Genomic DNA, 19,865 nt, shown 5'->3' on the forward strand with positions numbered 1-19,865 from the left:
ACATTCCGTTATGATATGAAATTAAAAATAATCTCTTTTCATAAATGTGCTGCGCAAAATTTTGCAACATATATCCGAAATTATGTAAAATATTAAAAATATATTTTCTTTATACATCATATTTCTCTAATATTTTGATTATATGTGTATTTTGCTTGAATGTGATTCAAGTATCGATCCATATATCAACTGTCGATCGCACGGATAAATGGATAACAACAGGATAAATAACATGAGATAATATTTAAGCAAGTATATTTTCTTATTTAATATAAAAACTACTTTTTTATCGTTCTTGCCTGTTTTTGAAGCAGTAAATCTCCTTTAGGTTTCAATTTATTGTTCAAGATTTTTTGTCTCTCTTCCTTTTCCTTTTCTTGCAATCTAGCATGTCTTTCAACAGCATAATCTACCTCTCCTGCTAATTTGATAATCTTTGCCTGAAAATTCACGGAATAAGAAATAAATACATGATTGCATAACACATCATTATGTGATGTGTAAAACAAATATAAATCATTATCTTCATTTGTTTTACAATACATACTGCATATTTGCGTTGTCTTTCTAAACGTGTCTTCTGTCTTATTCCAAGAGGTGTAGGTTTCCCATCTTTAAATGTATAATCTGGCAAATTTGTTAACAGACCAAAGGCATTTGGATTGGTCGTCAATCCGTGTCTGAAATACATTAATTAGACAATTATAACTAGAAATTATATATACATCTATTAATATCATTAAAAAATAGCACTGCATTAAAATCCATATTAATAAATTTGAGATAAGTGATGTAATTCAAACAAACTCTTACGTTATCGTATTTCTTACAAGCTATTCTATATATATAATTATACATTAAACTTGGTTTTAATCATTTTATATTAAATATGTCACACAAAACAATAAATGTTCTAGATAATCTAGATATACTTAACCCTCTACCCGGAATATCAATCATCATGACTGCTAAGGTTCACATTTACATCAGTAGAAAAATGAATAAAACTTGTGTTTTTCTGGAATAGCGGTCATTATGATGGGGTGTTCCATGTAATCGGGTATCCAGGGGTGTTCCAGGTAGAGGGTTAACATAAATAATTTTTTTTAAATCACACCTTTGTCTCCATCTCTGGTTCAAATATTGTACGCAAGACTGATGAAATCCATTAACTATAATATTGTAATCTGTAATAACGAATAATACATATCATCAATAATATGATTACTAGTTGCAAGCAATAATTGATTATAAAAATAATTGATTATAACAAAATCTATTCAATATGAGCTGACGTTGCGTTTTTTTTTTGCAACGCCCGTCACAATATATATATTGAATTGATTTTGTTATGATCAATTATTTTTATAATCAATTGTTGCTTGCAATTAGTAATCATATTATTGATAACGCAACGCTCGTCGCAATATATATCACAGTAGACAACAAATATAATGTACATGTATCCAATGTAACATTATAACCACAATAACTTCTTATTCTTTTTTAATATGTACTAACTTATATGTTGTTCAATACGAAGTACAGCTCTAGCAGTCGATATCATATTTAACATTGTTGTATATCAATTCGACATCAATATTTATCTAATTTCTTCTTACAAAGCCTGTACATGGGTTATGTCACCACGCGCATACAGGTTAAAATCTCGCAGCCAACATTTCAGTCCGCAGCAGTCCGCAGTGATACCAATATAACGTCCGTTCCTTTTTTTTAACACTTCATATTTCATTATTTTTTCTGCGATAAGAGAATATATTTGTTTTACATATTTTAAATGGAAATATCTTTTGAATAGAATATATTTGCAAAGAATAACTGGCTATACAATTAAACTAGACTACAATTTATATATTTGGTACAAGTAAAATTAATAATTAGGAAATCTTTTTAATTTCATTTTTATTACATACAAGTTTTATGTATATTACATATAAATTTATGTACAGTCGTGAACAGATCGGTTGCGACACTTTTTTTTATGGGTTTCTAATATATATTTAATATACATAATATATATTTTATAGGTAGCTAATATTTTGCAAATGCGAACCACAATATAGATTTCTTTAGTCTAGAGACAGTACAACACCAATCGTGGTTCGCATTTGCAAAATATTAGTGCGTTTTGAGATCTATAAAAAAAAAGTGTCGCCACCGATCTGTCGCCACGACTGTACATACATTAATAACTCCATAAGGAGACAGTCAACTATGTACACCTGGAACCCGATATAAAAACTCGCCGTCGTCGTCGTAATAACAGTCGCTGATACGATACGTCATGCCACGTTTGTAGAGATGCTTCGCGATCTTTATCGGCTTAGCATAGTTCAAGTCCGTATCCGTCTTTTTATTCCGCACTTTGATGCCTGTACTCAGCAAATCCTCATCCGCCTCGACAATATTGAAGTTTCTGTCCTTATGCCTGTTAGATACAGTAACATCTCTCTCAGATTTTCGTGCAATTTTTGACCGACTGTCCTTCTCCTCGTAAATTACCGCGTCGCCAGACCCCGCGGCGTCTCCCGCGGTTTGTATCTCTTGACTGGCGTCCACTTGCGTCCTGTACACATTCAGTAGAGCGGTGCCTTCCTCCGGAGACTCCTTGTTTATATCCTTCATTTTCTCCTTTACAAATTGATCGAACGTAAGCGGCTTCTCTCTCCTATTAAATGGCACATCGAGCTTCTGCGAATCTGTACGCGATTGTAGCGCGAGAGATTGCTCCTTATTTAACGTGAATTTATCGAGTTTCCGTGAATCTGCATGCGATTGTAACGCGAGAGATTGCTCCTTATTTAACGTGAATTTACCGAGTTTCCGTGAATCTGCATGCGATTGTAGCGCGAGAGATTGCTCCTTATTTAACGTGAATTTATCGAATTTCCGTGAATCTGCATGCGATTGTAACGCGAGAGATTGTTCCTCATTTAATGGGAATTTATTCGTATTTTTGGCAGCGGCGAGACCGTCGGTCGCGGCACTTGCGGTCAGTAAATTCCGGTTTTCAGAGTGACCGGATTCGTCTATCGCTTTGCTTGTATTGTTTTCTTGCGACAATAATTTTGGATCGTTCTGCTTCTCATCTAGGTACGTCTGTACAATACTGGAGAACAGCTGACTCTTTGGCTTCTTAAATTCCAGCTTAGGGACAAATCGCTCCGCTAACAATTCTCTGTCTGTCAAAATAACTTTCCTGTCCTTGAATTTCGTCAGGTGTTCACTGAGTATGGGACTTAACGGAAGTTTCCCCGCTCGGAATGTCTCCCAATTTTTCTTCACCACACTGTCGTACTCCATAACTCGCTCCACTGACCTTGGCGACCATTTGGAGCGCAAGATCTTCTGTATTGTCCCGGGTAAGGCGGGAAAACTCTCGCTGAGCTTCTCCACTGTCCACTCTTCGGGATTGACTGTGTGCAATTTATGAATCAACTCCCTTTCGGCAAATGTGAGAAAACGTGGTTCTTTGTCTTCCTTGAAATACTTTCGGGCGACAATCTGTTGTTTGAGACGCTCTTTATTGATCTGCATTTCCCTGAAAAAACATCGACGTGTTTTACTAAATAAATTGAATATATTTCATTATAATGTTTTTGCAATTTTCAACAAAATAAAAATGTAGAAAATATCAGATTAATGTCCATTTCTATCAATGTTTTTAATCCAAACAAAAGAAAAATAGAGTTAATATCAGATTAATGTCTTTCTATTAATGTCTTTCTATTAATGTATTTCTATTAATGTTTTTAAGCTCGATTTAACTTATTTTTATCCTCTAGTTTTAAGAATTAGAAAAAAATGATGAGTAAATTATAGTAATTAAAGTAACTAAAATAGAGTTAATTTATACTGACAAAAATGAGCCTAAATGTTATAAACCAAATTTAGGTTAGGTGTGAAGCAAGTCTAAATATAACTGTAAAAAACCAAATACATATTTATATATAAAATTATATTTCAGCATTGAATGCGATATATAAAATCTATATCTTTATATATACCTTTCATGCATCTTGTGGCTCGTGCCAACATTCAGAAAGTCCGCTTCGAATTCACTCACGTCCTCGGCATCGAAAGTGTCAACTGTATTATCCTTGTCAATCGATTTCATTATTTTCTCTTTCTTACGAATACCGGCGAGTGGCCTGGCCGTTTTCCTGCTATACATTCTGCGCAATATCGTGGTCATCGCTCTGATTTCGCTCATCGCGGAAGTCCAGTGGAAGCCCGGCGTGGTTCACTCTCGTGTCTACCAGCCCTAACCTCAAACCTCGAAGAACATAAACATCTGAAATTTGCCGGCGCGCCATCTGAGCTAATTAAAGAGCCATTTTCGAGGTTTAGTTTAGATCTTCTCTCTGGTTTAGACGAAAAAAAAAAATAATAATACGGACGGATCGCTAATAGCCGACGTTTTCATTGAGAACACGTGTGTCATGCGCTGTCAAAATTGGAGCGCGTTTCGATACATAAATTTTTCTCTTATAATATAGGTACCTGCGTTCAAGCTGCGCTTATATGAATATTTATATGAGAATGTGCGAATGAGCGAAGGGATAGAGAAACAAAATGAATCTGAAGTAGAATAATTGGGGAGTGAGCGAGGAACTGTGTTCGTCCATCGATATCAATATGCCCTGTTGTTGTGTCAGAGGATGCCACAATAGATGGGAAAAGGGACACAAGCTCTACAAGCTGCCTCAAGGACCCAACAATGAGGCCAGGCGAAAATTATGGATACAAAATATAGGCAGAACGAACCCACTGCCGCTGCACGCATATGTTTGTCAAGTAAGGATTTTGTGTGTAATTACTTTTGCGTTAGCTCGTAACATTCAAAGATTACAGTTTCTTTTACAGTTGTAATATCAATGTTGGACAAAGTAATGCACATCAGCATCTTTGTGAGGAAATATATCTTGTGGCTGAACACACAGTTCTGTCGAAGGACTCTAGGAATTGAGTTGATATTATCGAAATGTCAGAATATTAACATATCTTATCTTTTTCAGGATCACTTTACGGACGATCAGTTTGAGCTGGGAAGGGCGGACCATAGAAGGCTACTGAAATGGAACAGTGTTCCTACAATATTCCCTCGTTGCAAAGCGCAGAATATTAAATGCAGACGTCCACCAAAACGGGAGGCAATTGTACTTGCGAAAGATGAATCCAGCATGAATTCGCCAGAGAAAGCTACCATGGATGAGAACTTAAATACTGAAATCAGAATAAGAAGAACAGAAGTAAACGAGGAAAGCTGTAATGACGATATCATGGAAGAGAACTTAAATACTGAACTCGGACTGAGAGAAATAGAAGTAAATAAGGAAAGGTGTAAAGACAGTACGGATGAAGTAGTGGCTTTAAAGTGCAAATTGAATGCTTCCCTAAAAGAAATTCATACTTTGAGGACTATTATATTTCAACTGCAGGAAATAATAAAAAGATTGGTAGAGGAAAAACATGTAGATGAAACATAATTGTCCTAGATTTTGCATCTTCAAGATGATGTACAAAAATCTGTATGAGATTGTATATCATGTCAATCTATACAATCAATACAATTAGAGTTTAAAAGAGTTTAAATGTTACTTACTCAAGAGATTTATTCAATGATAGATCAGATATTTTATATGATAGTAATGAATGTATTTGTCTGTTTGATTTATATTGTTACCAAATCAACACTACCTTTATTTTTCACATTATTTCATAATTATTGAAACGAACAAAATATGATTATAATATTGTGACAGCAAGTAGTTTTATTATATAAAATTATTGAAACATAAAATTTATCTTCAATATAATGATCAAAACATTAAATGATATTCTATTTCAATAAATACGATAAATGTAATAGTAATCTTATTGTATATCAAAAGCAATTATATTTGCTATTTGATAAGAACAAAGTGTATGTACAATAATGTAAAAATAAAATCATTTTTTTAAATCAAAATTCAAGATTGAAATATGGATTCCTAAATGGGTTACTATTCACTTCACAATTCCTTCATTCACGACTTTCAACTCTCTAAAATCTAAATCAAGATATAGAGGTATGAAAGTGATGGAGAATCGTGAAACCGCGACTGTGAACATTGATCATTGTCATACGGATAGCCACATGCCCACATATATGTTATTCTAAGTCTAAAAGTGACATTACTATATAATAGCAGATATTAAAGATATATAATAGGGTAATGCTATTAATGTGCCTGTACGTTTTAATGTGCTTTTATATTCAAATAAGTCATAAAAATAAACTGGTACACATTTACAAATAAATAGACAGAGTGTTTTTTTTTTATTAAGTTAATACTTTAACTTAATAAAAAAAACACTATATATTTGTAAATGTCTATTCATTTATAAAAATAAACTGCAGGTACAAATAAATAGGCAGTGTTTTTTTTTATTAAGTTAAAGTATTAACTTAATAAAAAAAAACACTTTGTCTATTTATTTGTACCAGTTTATTTTTATAAGTAAATAGATATTTACAAATAAATAGACAAAGTGTTTTTTTTAATTAAGTTAATACTTTAACTTAATAAAAAAAATACTATTAATTATTTGTACCAGTTTATTTTTATGACTTATTTGAATATAAAAGCACATTAAAAACGTACGTACAGGCACATTAATAGGGACAGTTACCCTAATTTGTCTACACTTATAGCAAAATATAAAAGATAAAATAATAATTATTAACCATTATGGGCTCCTCTAGACGCAGAAAATGCTTGCGCGCGGTAAAATGAGACTGTAACCAATAAACTTCTCTCACGCTCTCACCTGATGTTCGTTCCACGATTTCAATGAGGGCGCGCTGGGCGCGCAGCCTATTTTATAAAATCTATGGTCTTGTCAAACGCAGGAGACACTGGCGAGAAAAATGGCGGATGAAAGCGAGGACCAGTGGCTGTACGGCGATTCGACCGACAGCAAGGAGTTTATATCGGCGAATATTAAATCGGAGATCCAGCAGAATGACTCGACGCTCGCCGAAGCTCAGGAGAGCTCGCAGACCCAGGAGGATCAAAAGGTGGAAGTTGCTGACGAACCGTCCGAGGTGTGTATGCGCGCGACTTAACCTCTCTCGATCGTTTATAATTAATTGATTCCCCGCAAAACATGGAAAGATATCGTACATTTGCTTCGATTTCGAAGATTCAGCATATTCGATATCTTAACGTCTCACGCACGGTCCTTTCCACTTGATGTATGCACGCTTTAATGGTGTTTTAATGGTGTGACATAACCTGTACATAATTTTTGAGCAATAAACATTGGGTGCTTTCCACTTTGTGGCACAAGCCAACACATGGATTGAAGGACGTTTTGTCTTTGTTACTCATTAATGCTAAGAAGGATAAAATGACTCTGTCGTCATCGACTTGCGTCACTAAGTGGAACGTACCTATTTATTGTAGCTCGTAGACTAAGACTCGTGTGTTGTGCGACTTAAAGAAAAGGCTAAAGGCACCTAGCCTACGCTTCAAAAGGAGCTTCAAAAGAATTGAACTTCAATAAATAAATATATAGCTAGAATAAAAATAAACAAGTCCATTATGAGCCATAGTTTGTGTAAATCATATTTTTGTCCTTTTGTTTCTTTCCAAACATTTAGCTTTTTCGAATATTTCGATATCGTTTTTAAAACATACATTTCTTTGTACAGATGCAAGAGGTTACCGATTCCCTCGGCGGCGGTGACGAAGAATCCTCATTGTTGAATAATACGCAAGACGAGAATGCGGACAAAAACGGGACGAGGGAAGCTTCTAGTCAGGAGGATGGCGAAGCGGCCAGCGACTCCGACTCCGACGATGATGTACACGTTGTTATCGGTGACATCAAGTCGACACCGGCGTACGGCAGTTTGAACATCAAGAGAGGAGGACTGCTAACCAACACGTCCGGCGTGTCGGATAAGCTGAGCAAACAGCCGGGAAAGTTCAGCATAGATGAATTCGAGACTATCGGCGTTATCAATGGAATACCGGCCCACGAGTTCAATTTAGATCAATTGGAGGACAAACCGTGGAGGCAGCCCGGCGCGGATATCACGGATTACTTCAACTATGGATTTAATGAGGATACCTGGAGGGCGTACTGCGAACGTCAGAAGCGGATGCGAAGCGAGTCCGGTGTGGGATTGATCTTGAACGCGGGCGGCGGCGGCGGCAATCCGAGTGGCATGAGAATGCCTCAAGTGGCGATAACCAACGACAACAGCAAATACTCTGGCATTATGGGGCCTAAGAGGGCAGGTCCGCCGCCCGGAAGAAAAATGGCGGGGACCATCGACGTTATAGGGAGCTCTGGTCTGGCCTCGAGAAGAAATCTGGATAAATCCCCACCGAAGGGAAACGTTATACAAGTCATGACTGCCGACAGGAGAGAGTATTCTAGGAAACCAGGTTTCCCCGATATGAGCGTACCGCCTCCTGGTGCAGGAATGCCGCCACCGCCGTTCGATATGCCTCCGCCGGGATATGCGGGAGAACCGACGCCGTTCTACATGCCGGAAACCGATCCGTATTATCAGAGTTACGAACCCACGCAGGATAGCCAATGGGGCAATGACCCAGTAAGAATGCAGCATTGTGTAGTATGAATTATTTGTGTGAAAATAATTATATAACATTATATATAGAAATTATTTGAATAGAATTATATCTAATGTTATATAGTTTAAAAACACTGTAATGTATAATATATTATTTTATATATTATAGTTTAAAAACTATAATATGTAAAATAATATAATATAATATATAAAATAATATTAGATAACTTTATTTTTTGCTAAAAAATATTCTGAAAAAATTAATCCAAAATTTTTTTCTCTTTATCAAAGACATGGCAGCCAACAAATCTGGCAATCCCGATGACGGAAGGTGAAGACGACAAAGACATGGGACCTAAGACGATACCCACGATGGTTCCACCAACGTCCATTCCTCCCCTGATGCCGCGCGATCAGAGGGACGTCAGAGACCGGGAGCGAGACAGGGATCGAGACCGCGAATTGGATTCTATGGGCAGAGATAGAGACAAAGATAGAGATCGCGATCGCGATAGGGAAAAGGATTCCATGATGAGAGATCGCGATAGAGATCGGGATTCTATGACGCGAGATGAGGATCGGGAGCGTGATAGATCTAGGTCTCAGTATCGACATAAAGATCGGTAATAATCTATTCTTCCTTTTTTCTAGAATTCTGTATTAAGCTGGTTCTACATTAGTCGCAGCGTCGCAAACGTGGCGATCTAATCAACGTGTCAAGTTAGCTCGACGCTGATTGGATCACAACTGGATCGCAACGTTTGCGACGCTGCGGCTAATGTAGAACCAGCTTTAGACGCTATGTATGATGACATGTCCTTTCTATAATACGTTAATATATATTAATTAATTCTGATATTTTTAGACATCGGCATCGATCAAGGTCGCGGTCTCGCAGACACAAGTCGAGGTCGCGGAGTCCGAGTCGACGTAAGAAGAAATCTAGACGTTCGGATAGGGAGCGTTCCAAGGAGGAAAGTGAATAAAATATGTGTGTACACGTAAAAACCTTACTGTATTAATTTACGGCGTTACTCAAGTGAAGTGCATCAATAGAATTAAGCGATCATTTTACATAAAATAATATTCCGACTGTTGCCGAGAAAAATACATTGCATCAGTAAAATTTACACAGCTAATTGTAAAATATACGAGTTAATTGTCATGCATAAGAAATGTATAGCGATCTTGAGAAAGTTACAAATTATATAATTTTTGACATGAGTAAATTATTAATGCAAATAAAAATTGGATTTGCAGATTGATTGAAGGTTGCGGATGAAGAAAATAAAAGATTTTACGTTTTATCATATTCTCTCTTAAAATCTACCTTTTAGAAATAAAATTTATATATAAATATATATTATATATATATATAATATAATTATATATATATATAATATACATTGGTACGACAATAAATTAGTTCCGTTTTGATTGTAATTAAATTGAAAAATATTTATAATCGAGATATTAATGAAATCTATTTAAATCTGTAATTGAGTATGAGGCTGCGTGCCATTTTAATGCTCACGCGTTGTGAATATGATTTGTCCTTATTTAATGTTTGATAAATAATTTTCGTGATCGTCATGAAAATAATAAGGATAAATCTTTGACTATATAAATATGGACTGCTAGTCCCCCCACTTTTACTATGTAAAAGACATATGCCCGGTGTCGCCGAGCTGAAGTTGGTTGAGGTATCGAACTTCGATTGTTAGGCTCCACCCCAGTCAGTAAAAAAATGTCAAATATGTCAAAATGTATTAAATGTTATGTTGAAAATTGATAGGGAGTCGGAAAAAATTTCAAATCGATGGAAAGAAATGAAAAATAGACTCAGCTCCTTTCCTTTACACGTCGTAAACACGCTGATTTCACAGAAGCCTTCCCCTTCCCCGCAGAAAATTACTGACTGGGGTGGAGTTTACATCTTCCAGCTTGGCGACACGTATGAAGTTAATCACTATCAGTCCATACTTATATAGTCAAAGGGATAAAAATGTAAATAATAAATGCTAAATAATAATAAATAATAAATGTAAATAATAATAATAATAAATAATAAATGTAAATCATAAATGCTGTAAGCGCCAAAAATGTAAAAACACGGAACGCACTACGCGGCCACAGTTAAACATTTGAATATCGCGCTTACGTCGAGTCGAGCGTGGTCGGCGTCTGCTAATACCGGCACTACTGCGCATCCGCGAAATTTCGCTAGCGAAACGAAAACGGAAGATCGTTGAGAAGCGGTTGAAGCACAATTAAAGCAGGTTAAGGATCCATTTGCCCGAGAAGTGAATTAGGTACGTTATTTCCCATAATAATTTATGTGATTTCATAACTGTACTACAGATTACAATCGTTCTAATAATAAGGTTATTTGATCGCGATTTTTATTTGCAATTGATAGACGTCTGCAAAAAAATATGGATTCGTCATGTAGAAACACGATATGTGACTAAAGTATAGGTTATATTTCTGCATGGGACTTATAACGGTCGTGATTGTTTCAAAATGTATAATTTGAAGCATTTTTTCTGAAGATGACGAATTTATTTGTGCATAATATTATCGTGCGTGTCATGAAAATGAAAATTGTCAGTAAAGTTTCTATGTTACATTGATGGTTTATCAGTAATCTCTCTCAATAGTGATACTGAATCTTTTTTTTTTTTTCTTTAAAGAGCGTGTTTCGTTGCGTTTTTGGAACCGAAGATGCCAAAGTCAAAAGAATATCTGTCCGACACCGATAGTAGCAGCAGTGAGGAGGTATTACATTATTTTCACATATTTGTATTAGTTTTCGAAATATTTTACGCTTATCATTCCCCATTTACAGGACGTAAAATCAAAGAAGAAGCAAAAGAGGGACAGAGAAGAAGAGAAAGAGCCGAAAGAGGAGAAGAAACCGGCGAAAAAGGCAAAATCCGAGAAAACAGACGACGATAATATTTGGGACTTGGGTAGCAATCGCCAAGTGAATGTGAGGAATTTCAAAGGCAAATATTATGTCGATATCCGGGAGATGTATTATGACAAGGACGGCGAATTAAAACCTGGGAAAAAAGGTAATATTTTTGCACCGCTGGCTAATTTTATAATTAATCAGAAGAAATATAAAAAGATTTGCCAATAAAATATCTTTATGATTTTTATAGGAATATGCTTAAGTATGCCACAATGGCGAAAGTTCATGGACGTTGTGGAAGAGGTGGATAAAGTGGCAAAAGAAAAGAGTTAAAGTTTCAATTCTTACGAAATGTAATTCAAACATGTGTTTTTTTTCCATTTTACATTTATGATTTTTCCAACGTTAGGATTTTGAAAGTATAATTATCATATTTTTTTAATGCAGATTATAAATAATTCTGTGAAATTCAAGATTACATAAAATGTGAAAGCGTATTATTTGGAAAATGTTCCTATTTAAGAAAACTAAATTTTTGTTGTATATCATTTTATTTGTAACGGAAAAATATTTTATTTGCTATTTTTTTTATATCGAACAAAATGATAAAATTCTGAAAACTAATGACATTGAATCCAGTTTGTTACAAAACTTTGTCAACTTTTTGAAATCATAAATTATAATTTATTGTTTATTTCTAATATACTTTTCATTTTTTGTATACCATGAAGAGTATGGCATGTACCGTACTATTAAAATATAGCAGTTCCAAGTATCAGAACAGAGAAATCCATTACCTCTACCTATGTTTAAAAAAAAGATATGGAGCAACTGCCGTTGTATGTGTTTGACATCTACACGACGAAATCACCGAGAAAAGAACAATCTTCACAACGAGAGAGGTTAATCGTCATACGCTAAATTTCTTTGTCGTAAATAAAGTATACGTAATACTAAGAGACACTTGATTACATTGCGATAATAACGGATTAATTAGATCCGCTTGACAACAGCCAATACGTATGTTGATAAACAAAAAGTTAGCACGCGAGCGAGAAACATCGAGTAGATTCTTGATAAATCCGCGATAATTATTGGTATTTTGGGTAAGTGAATACGTAGGGAATTATTTATTAAATAAAATGTACTCGTTCTTCTGTAGTGGTATTTAGAAATTCACGAAGTAAATATTTTACTCTAAAGCGCTTTTAATCTGGAATTCCACAAATTTGGATAAGGGGTAAAGTTTGAATTAACAATTTTTTTCTTTTTTCCATGAAATCGTTAAATCATCACTTACAATTAATCGAATTTAAAAAAAATTTGTTTCAGAGTTTTGATTTGTCTATAAATATCCGAAAATTGTTTCACAGTTTTGATTTGTCTATAAATATTCAAAACTTCACGCGAAACGCATTATTCCCCGTATCTCTCTCGCGTCCGCTGTGCCCGCAGATAAGCGGTATCTGCGGCGCGGCAACCTGCGGAAGACGTCGGCGCCGACGGCGACGTTTTCAGGACGGTTAGTAGCGGCAGTGACATGGGCAGGAGAGGAGAGCACCGCCGCCGGTGCGGATGAGGTCATCGTATGGTTTTTTAGCCGCGCCGCGCGCCGGCAGTCGCGACGCGGAGCGCCCGAACGCCGGCCGCTGCTGCACGCGTTCCCGCTGCCGCGCCGCCGCCACCGCCGCGCCGCACGCGTTTAGGGTCGCCCGAGCGAGCGGTAGTCCTGCGAGCGAGCGAGCAAAGCGAGCGGGCGGGCGAGCGAGCGAGCGAGCGAAGCAGAGCGAAGGAGCGAGCCCAGGACATGCGACGGCGTGCCACGTGCCACGTGCGTTTCAGCGTGCCCGCAAGTTTACCCAGGTCGTCCTCCGCGCCCGCGGCGGGAGGTGAAATCGGAGCGAACCCGCGGCATTCGTATCGCGCCTCGTCGCCTCTCTTCTCATCCCTTTACAGTTTTTACACGTGTTCCGATTCGGGGAGGAAGGGGGGGAGGGGAACGACCGCGAATGCCGCGTCGGGGTGAATTCCCAAATTCTCGAGTTGAGGGGAGGGGAAGGGGTCCAGCGAGGAGATTCCGCGACATTTCAAAGCGCGAACGCCGCGATCTCTCGATCTCGCGCGCGGTCGACGTGAGATATGCAGAGGGCCCGCTTATATATGAGGGACCGGACGGAAGTTCAATTTGTCTCTATATGCAGGACGTTCGATAATCGATTATACCACATGGGAAAGTGAGTGAGTCCTGTCACGTGGCAAGGTGTTCTGGCCGCGAGGATTAACACGCTTTCGTCCGAAAATAGTCGGGAAGTAATGCTGCGCGTGCAGCGATTGATCTCGATTGATAGGCTTTTGCAAAAGATATATCCTTGCGAATCGAGAACGAATTAGTTCGGGCGGGAAACGGACCACTTTCCGACTCGGCCGATTGTCGGTTCACTTTATAGCATTTCATTTCTTCACACGGGCACTCTTTGTATTTATCCGTAATTCGGCGTCGCTTTCACGAGAAACGTGCGCGTTGATAACAAGCTGTACTTTAGAGATATTTCTGCCTCTCCGACGAGTGTAATTTGCATGTAGTGAAGACTTTCTTCGTGGTGACTGTCCTTTCTATAATCCCATACGATTATTTTCACAATGCACAGCTGTTGCGTGGTACATGCAGGACGCCGTCACGCATGATAGTCGTATTCGCGTTACCTGGCGTGTCGGAAACCGGGAATTGAAACCGGTACGATATTTCGGTGAGTTCACGTTTCCACGCCATATCGAAATATGACGGTGTAATCTCTATATTTAACTGCAAAAATTGACGTAAGAATATACGTTTTCTACATCTCTTATCTATGTATTTTCTTATCTTATCTTACATAACGTCGAATCTGTGTCTTAAAAAACTCGACTCGTCGAAATTATGTTTGTGTTCTCTTTTTGTTATATCAGTATTACATAAATTTTATAGCAATTCAATTCAGAGTCATCCCTTGTTCGTTGACAAAGTGCAACATTAATTTCGGCTTGCTCCTAGCGTGCAACATCCAGAACTCATCGAAATTACGAATAGTTTCGATTGCCGAACGTGATTCCATGCGAAAGAAAACGAATTGATTTCGGAGCGCCCGTTTCTGACTTCGGCCGTAGAAGAGCGGATTTGAAGTTCGGTCAGCCGCAGCGTTCTTAAACCTGTTCTGTACTCCCCCTCAGACATCGGATACATCGACGGGTTTTCGAGCAGCTGAAGTATCCGAGAGCGTGTCTTCCTGAACGTCTTTCGCGCCGGGAATCTCTCCTTTCAGAATCCTCTCATTAGCCATCCTGTAATCGCGGATGACTTATTTCGCGCTTCTGGACGTGATTTTTCTCACAAACGTGTAACGCGCGTCGACGCTTAAATGTGTCGTCTTAACATTTTCGTAATGCATAAAGAAATATTGACAAATTATTTCGGAAATGTTTATACAATTATCTTTTGCGCGTTTACTTAATTCATTTATAATTAATACTTGGAATATCATTTTCGTTTACGACGATAACACAGGGAGTAGGACATTAACTTCATCACATTGGAAAAATCGCGGTAGTGTGTTTGCGTTAATAAGGCTAAAGATATATACGAATGTAACAATAAAAAGATAATTGGATTTAAGCTGACAACAGTGATTGTTCAATGTGTTCCGAAATGCCGACGATGACACATCGTAGTTTGTGGATGGATAAAGATCTGTGAGCTTTGCGTGTACTGCACGTATTTCACGATAAGCGGTTAAAAATGTCTCTGAGAAACGATAAAAAAAGAACAACAAAAAATATTGCTTGTAAGCTACATGATAACAATTTTATAACAATATTATGTAATACCTATATATAAAGAATTTAGATAATTGTTAGCAGACATAATATAATTCCTTTTTCATAATATATAATCCTATTTAAAATAAGATAAAACAAAATATTACTGATAAAACAGAGTTAAAAAATAAATCGGATTATTAATGATACAAAATTGTATTTTTAACAACGTTACTAAATACTAAATCATATTTGAATTATTGATAAAGAAAAGGGCACATTTGTACATTTTCAATTTCTTGCTTAATTAACTGTATTTTCAAATAGCTCCTCCTTGTATTGCACAAGTTTATGCTTGAAGAAAAGTTACGTAAGATATATAGATTTTAACATTACACATGTCAGTTAGAAAAAAATATGGTCACTTGAATTTGATGAATCGATTATCCGTTGTGTAATCAGTATGAATAAATTATTGTTAGAAGACTCGTTGTTAGAACGATTCATCACGTTCTAGCTTCAGTCTTTTTACCGTTTTTTTTTTAACGAGATATTATGAAATAATTGTAGAATTGTAAAAAGAGAAAAATAATGCTGCAAAGATGAGGTTGATGATAATATAGAAAAAACAAAATTATAACCTGCGTGACATATAAATTACTGTAATATACTGACGCATAAATTTGAATGAACAGACACACGTATCTCCTATCTCGCTGTTCTCGTAATACGCATTATTTATTTTAGTAATACACTTCTCTTCCTCACGCCTCTTTTTTTTTTTTGTCCACTTTCCTGCATACTTAATTTCTGCGGGGTCGGCGTGAAAACAAACGCGTGCCCCGAGACAGCACGTGCTCGCGTACGTCGCGGCGCGCATGCGCGTCCCCGAGAGACGTACGTCGCGTTTCAAATCTCGCGTCCCGCAGACGGAAACGCGCGTTCCTCGCTCAAATGTCGCGACGGTGTCCTCTCCTCGACGTCTCCGGCCGCGACGGCAGCGATTCGTTGCCGGGCACTAATATCGCTATACCGTGCAGTTAGCCGGATCGCGGATCTACCGCGTCGGATGTAGCGCGGCGGGTGCGGATTCGCGAAATCCTCGCGGATTCATATACCGTGCGTGAGTCGAGCGTCGCTCGATCGTTCCGGCGACGACATGACGCGGATCGGAGTGGAGTTCATCGATGCCGCGAACTCTCGGCCGCGGAGTGAAAAGTGACGCCGGACAGTTGTGCTCTCTCTCCGTTGCCGATCCCCGACGGTGGACGGACAGAATTGAGGAGACTGCTGCAGTGAATTGATCTAACATCCAGGTGTGCCAGCCCATCGGAAGATGAACGGCGTGCAACGGACTCCGGTCGAGGCTTTCGACATTAAGGTTAGGCTGAATTTTTCTCTTTTACTCTTGCAGCGCATTCGATTTGTTGACTCCACCCGACTCCGAGTCAATAGTCTGTTCCTTTTAACTGCGTTTCTTGCACAGTTTCGCTATTCTTTTATAGCTAAAACAAAAAACCAGACCATCAACTCGGAGTCGGGTTGAGTCAACAAATCGAAAACCGACAGTCTAAAACGCTATTAATCAATCTCTTTTGAATGTCACGCTTCGCGAGAATGATTGCTCAACATTCGGCTATACAATTAAAATATGGTTATTAAAATTCACTAAGCTATTCCTTAACAAAAACAACTTTTGAGTTTCACGCTTCACGAGAATGATTTCTCAATATTCGGCTGTACAATTAAAATACGTTTATTAAAATACACTCAGTTATTCCTTCACAAAAACATATTTATACGTTTTACTTTTATAATGTCTTCAGGGTACCGATCATACAACTTTTTTTCTGAAAGTGAAAAATTTCTTCATTAACTTCGACGGTGAAAATTTTCACGTTTCCGCCCTAGGGAAAAAGTTACATGATCAATACCAGTAAGCCCTGTATAATAGGGAATCTCAGGCAGTAAACAAAAACTTATTTGTAAATTTGTATTCAATTGAAAAATTTCATTCTCGTAAACGTTGTTTAAAATGTAGTCTCCTTCCGTTTTTTTTTGTAATGTTTTTTAAAAGAAAATGTGTAAAACAATAGCGAGTATCAGTAAATTTTTTCTGAGATTCGCGCAGTTGATCAGTTATTATTCTAGTTCGCGAGCTGCACGCTTTAGCATACTTTTATTGATCGGGATGTGCTTATTTGTTTGCACGCAATTGTATATTTAGCTAACCCACATCTGCGCATCTATTTCAGCCTGTCCAGATCTCTAAATTGCATTATCCTTTGAAAATTGCAATTTTATGAAACCACAGTAGATTCGTTACTGTTGTGAAGTAACTTATAAAAAAGTTTCCGAACAAAAATAATGAACTACTTTAGTGTAGAAACTTGTCTAGAAAACTCTATGCAGATACGAGAAACCTAGATATACTCTTGCTCCGAAATCGCAAGGTCACGTTTGTCGCATTTGTAAAATACCTACCACGACGGTATGAGATACCGTATTGATTTACGGAAATTTAAATTCACGTGAAATAAGCGAAATGCAGAACAGCGGGGGTCGCGTGTTAAAATTTCAAGGGGTACGTGAGGTCAAATCGAAAGCTTCCAGGAGAGTATTTTTCCACGGCGCGGCGCGACTCCACTGAAGGCTCGCGCCTAATGGATCGAATCGATGCGCGATTTGAGTTTGTGCAAGGTGCATCGTGTCACACGTGTGCAATACGATCACGATGACCGTGGCCTGCGTAACCTAGTACCTGCGATGCCCTTGAACCGGATTGTTCCGCGCTATCCGAGAGTAACACCGTCCGTCAACGGTGTCGTTGAGCATAGAGATAATGTGTATCTACACACACCGCGTCCCTTTTAACACGCATCTTTTCCAGTAGATGGTTAATGACGTTTTCTAATCATTGCACATTACGCCGCAATTAACTGAAAATTTCTCTAACATTTTATGCCTTTAATTACAAGCGAATAATTTTCATTAATTGTTATTTCGTATTGAGATGAATTATATGAAGAAATACTAATTAAAACGATAAAAATTATACGAGAATTATATGAAGGAATGCTAATTAAAACGACGAGAGTACGAGAACATACTCGATATATTAACTAACACTTTCGGAGCAATTTCCTTTATTAGATAGCAGAAGAATTAGAATTATTGTACTCCTCATAAGTTTTTTAATTACGCACATGTGTAGTAAAATTTTACATATAACGTATTGTTCTTAAACTTATAGCTTACGTACGGCGTATTTCTTTATCTGGAGCTAGATGTATTATTTAACAAGTGACCTTGGCTGAGTTATATATGGAACTTTACTAGCATCTTAACAATGCCTGATTTTTACAATATCAGGCATTCTTTATGCTCTCTGCGCTATGCCATGCAAATTTCTAAATTATAGAGCATTCCGACCAACTATATACTCCTTGCCTATGTCCTGATTATGTGCTCAGCTTATTAAGCGCGAGAACTTTTGATTTCGGTCGGCTCGTCCAGCAAAATGGCACAACGCTCTTTTCCAGCGGAACATTAAATCGATCGCGCTTAGATTATATCCGCGACCTCGCATGCCGTGTATAACTTCGTGCAGCGCGCCATACGGCACTCCATTCTCATCGAGGACAATGTATTTACGTAGTTTTAAAATCGTTCGTATTTGCTGAAATATCATTATCGTGTCATTACCGTCGAGTGTCTTTATCTCTATTATACACATGCGCATCTATTTCGGCCTGTTATTTACGCGTCGCGATTAAGACCGCATCGATAAGATTTCCGTAAGTTAATATTTCGATGCTGTATAGAGACACGAAAATGATCTCTACGCTTCGTCACGATGATGAAAAAATGATTAGCCAAACATAAACGATATGAAACATAAATAAATAATGAAACGTAAGTGATTAGATTTATGTTATTTTAGTTACCTCATATAGTTCATTTTTTTAATTTATTTTTAGAAATCGTGTATAATTATTTTTGACAAATTCAATTCGTTGTATATCTTTCGAGACTGAGAATTATAATTATCTATTTGGTTGAACTACATTTCGTTGTATTTTCGGTAATTAGAATGAAATAGGCACATAAAGAATTTGAAAAAAGCACATAAATTTTGAGGAAGACAAAATTAAAATATACAGCAAAACCAATAATTATAAGGATAAAAATAAGCGGATCTAATGTTTTCATTGTGAATGTTCCCTTTGATATAAGTCTTACAATGAGAAATAAATTCACTGCTTGCGAGATCGCTGGACAACTTTAGCTTTTGCGCGGGCGTCATCCGAATCCGAGATGAATCTCTGCTAATCTCGGTTCAACGCGAGATTCAGCTACGAGCGAGAAAGGAAAAACGGAGACAGGTGGAGCGAACAACGCGCCGGTTTCTCGCCGCAAAATCGAGCCGAGTTCACCCACTTTCCTTCGGTCTATCCCTCAAGGTAGCCAGCGGCGGAGAGCATATTACCATTCGGTAATCTGCTCGCGTGTGCGTGCGTGTGGGTCGAACGTAACGTTTAATTA

General features: G+C 37.5%; 6 protein-coding genes and 1 long non-coding RNA gene across 9 annotated transcripts in view; 4 read left to right on the forward strand and 3 right to left on the reverse strand.

Moving 5' to 3' along the window:
• Positions 1–238: 238 nt before the first annotated feature.
• On the reverse strand, positions 239–1,706 carry LOC105459635 (39S ribosomal protein L52, mitochondrial). The gene is made up of 4 exons (XM_011705818.1): positions 1,522–1,706; positions 1,118–1,187; positions 548–680; positions 239–440 (listed from the first exon to the last, which is right to left on the reverse strand). Exons 1-4 carry the CDS (start codon positions 1,574–1,576, stop codon positions 279–281), a joined length of 420 nt encoding a protein of 139 aa, XP_011704120.1. The 5' UTR covers positions 1,577–1,706; the 3' UTR covers positions 239–278.
• Positions 1,707–2,205: 499 nt separating this feature from the next.
• LOC105459637 lies at positions 2,206–4,255 on the reverse strand. The gene is made up of 2 exons (XM_011705822.1): positions 4,029–4,255; positions 2,206–3,562 (listed from the first exon to the last, which is right to left on the reverse strand). Exons 1-2 carry the CDS (start codon positions 4,232–4,234, stop codon positions 2,230–2,232), a joined length of 1,539 nt encoding a protein of 512 aa, XP_011704124.1. The 5' UTR covers positions 4,235–4,255; the 3' UTR covers positions 2,206–2,229.
• A 386-nt stretch (positions 4,256–4,641) lies between these two features.
• Positions 4,642–5,997, forward strand: LOC105459636. 2 transcript variants are annotated; one of them, XM_011705821.1, is made up of 2 exons: positions 4,642–4,818; positions 5,040–5,997. In XM_011705821.1, exons 1-2 carry the CDS (start codon positions 4,660–4,662, stop codon positions 5,508–5,510), a joined length of 630 nt encoding a protein of 209 aa, XP_011704123.1. In that variant the 5' UTR covers positions 4,642–4,659; the 3' UTR covers positions 5,511–5,997. The 2 variants fall into 2 exon arrangements, with proteins under 2 accessions (XP_011704123.1, XP_011704121.1); XM_011705819.1 differs by having other exon boundaries at positions 4,734–4,818; positions 4,888–5,997.
• Positions 5,998–6,906: 909 nt separating this feature from the next.
• Positions 6,907–9,923, forward strand: LOC105459638 (pre-mRNA 3'-end-processing factor FIP1). The gene is made up of 4 exons (XM_011705823.1): positions 6,907–7,111; positions 7,721–8,632; positions 8,903–9,234; positions 9,477–9,923. Exons 1-4 carry the CDS (start codon positions 6,935–6,937, stop codon positions 9,595–9,597), a joined length of 1,542 nt encoding a protein of 513 aa, XP_011704125.1. The 5' UTR covers positions 6,907–6,934; the 3' UTR covers positions 9,598–9,923.
• An 884-nt stretch (positions 9,924–10,807) lies between these two features.
• LOC105459639 (activated RNA polymerase II transcriptional coactivator p15) lies at positions 10,808–12,306 on the forward strand. 2 transcript variants are annotated; one of them, XM_011705825.1, is made up of 5 exons: positions 10,808–10,923; positions 11,031–11,217; positions 11,305–11,389; positions 11,460–11,688; positions 11,779–12,306. In XM_011705825.1, exons 3-5 carry the CDS (start codon positions 11,336–11,338, stop codon positions 11,859–11,861), a joined length of 366 nt encoding a protein of 121 aa, XP_011704127.1. In that variant the 5' UTR covers positions 10,808–10,923; positions 11,031–11,217; positions 11,305–11,335; the 3' UTR covers positions 11,862–12,306. The 2 variants fall into 2 exon arrangements, with proteins under 2 accessions (XP_011704127.1, XP_011704126.1); XM_011705824.1 differs by lacking the exon at positions 11,031–11,217 and having other exon boundaries at positions 10,811–10,923.
• Positions 12,307–14,358: 2,052 nt separating this feature from the next.
• Positions 14,359–16,174, reverse strand: LOC105459640. Its single transcript, XR_975706.1, has 2 exons — positions 15,996–16,174; positions 14,359–14,846 (listed from the first exon to the last, which is right to left on the reverse strand). It is a non-coding gene; the product is annotated as an uncharacterized LOC105459640 (long non-coding RNA).
• A 385-nt stretch (positions 16,175–16,559) lies between these two features.
• The window catches only part of LOC105459642 (four and a half LIM domains protein 2), a 121,574-nt gene continuing 118,268 nt past the window's right edge, over positions 16,560–19,865 (forward strand). Inside the window, exon 1 of the mRNA XM_011705830.1 lies at positions 16,560–16,701. Coding sequence (XP_011704132.1) covers positions 16,657–16,701 — 45 coding nt within the window. The 5' untranslated portion in view covers positions 16,560–16,656. The remainder of the gene's footprint in view (positions 16,702–19,865) is intronic.

This window comes from Wasmannia auropunctata, unplaced genomic scaffold (assembly GCF_000956235.1).
Source record: "Wasmannia auropunctata unplaced genomic scaffold, wasmannia.A_1.0 LD334172.1, whole genome shotgun sequence".
In the NCBI taxonomy this organism is placed as follows: Eukaryota; Metazoa; Arthropoda; class Insecta; order Hymenoptera; family Formicidae; genus Wasmannia; species Wasmannia auropunctata.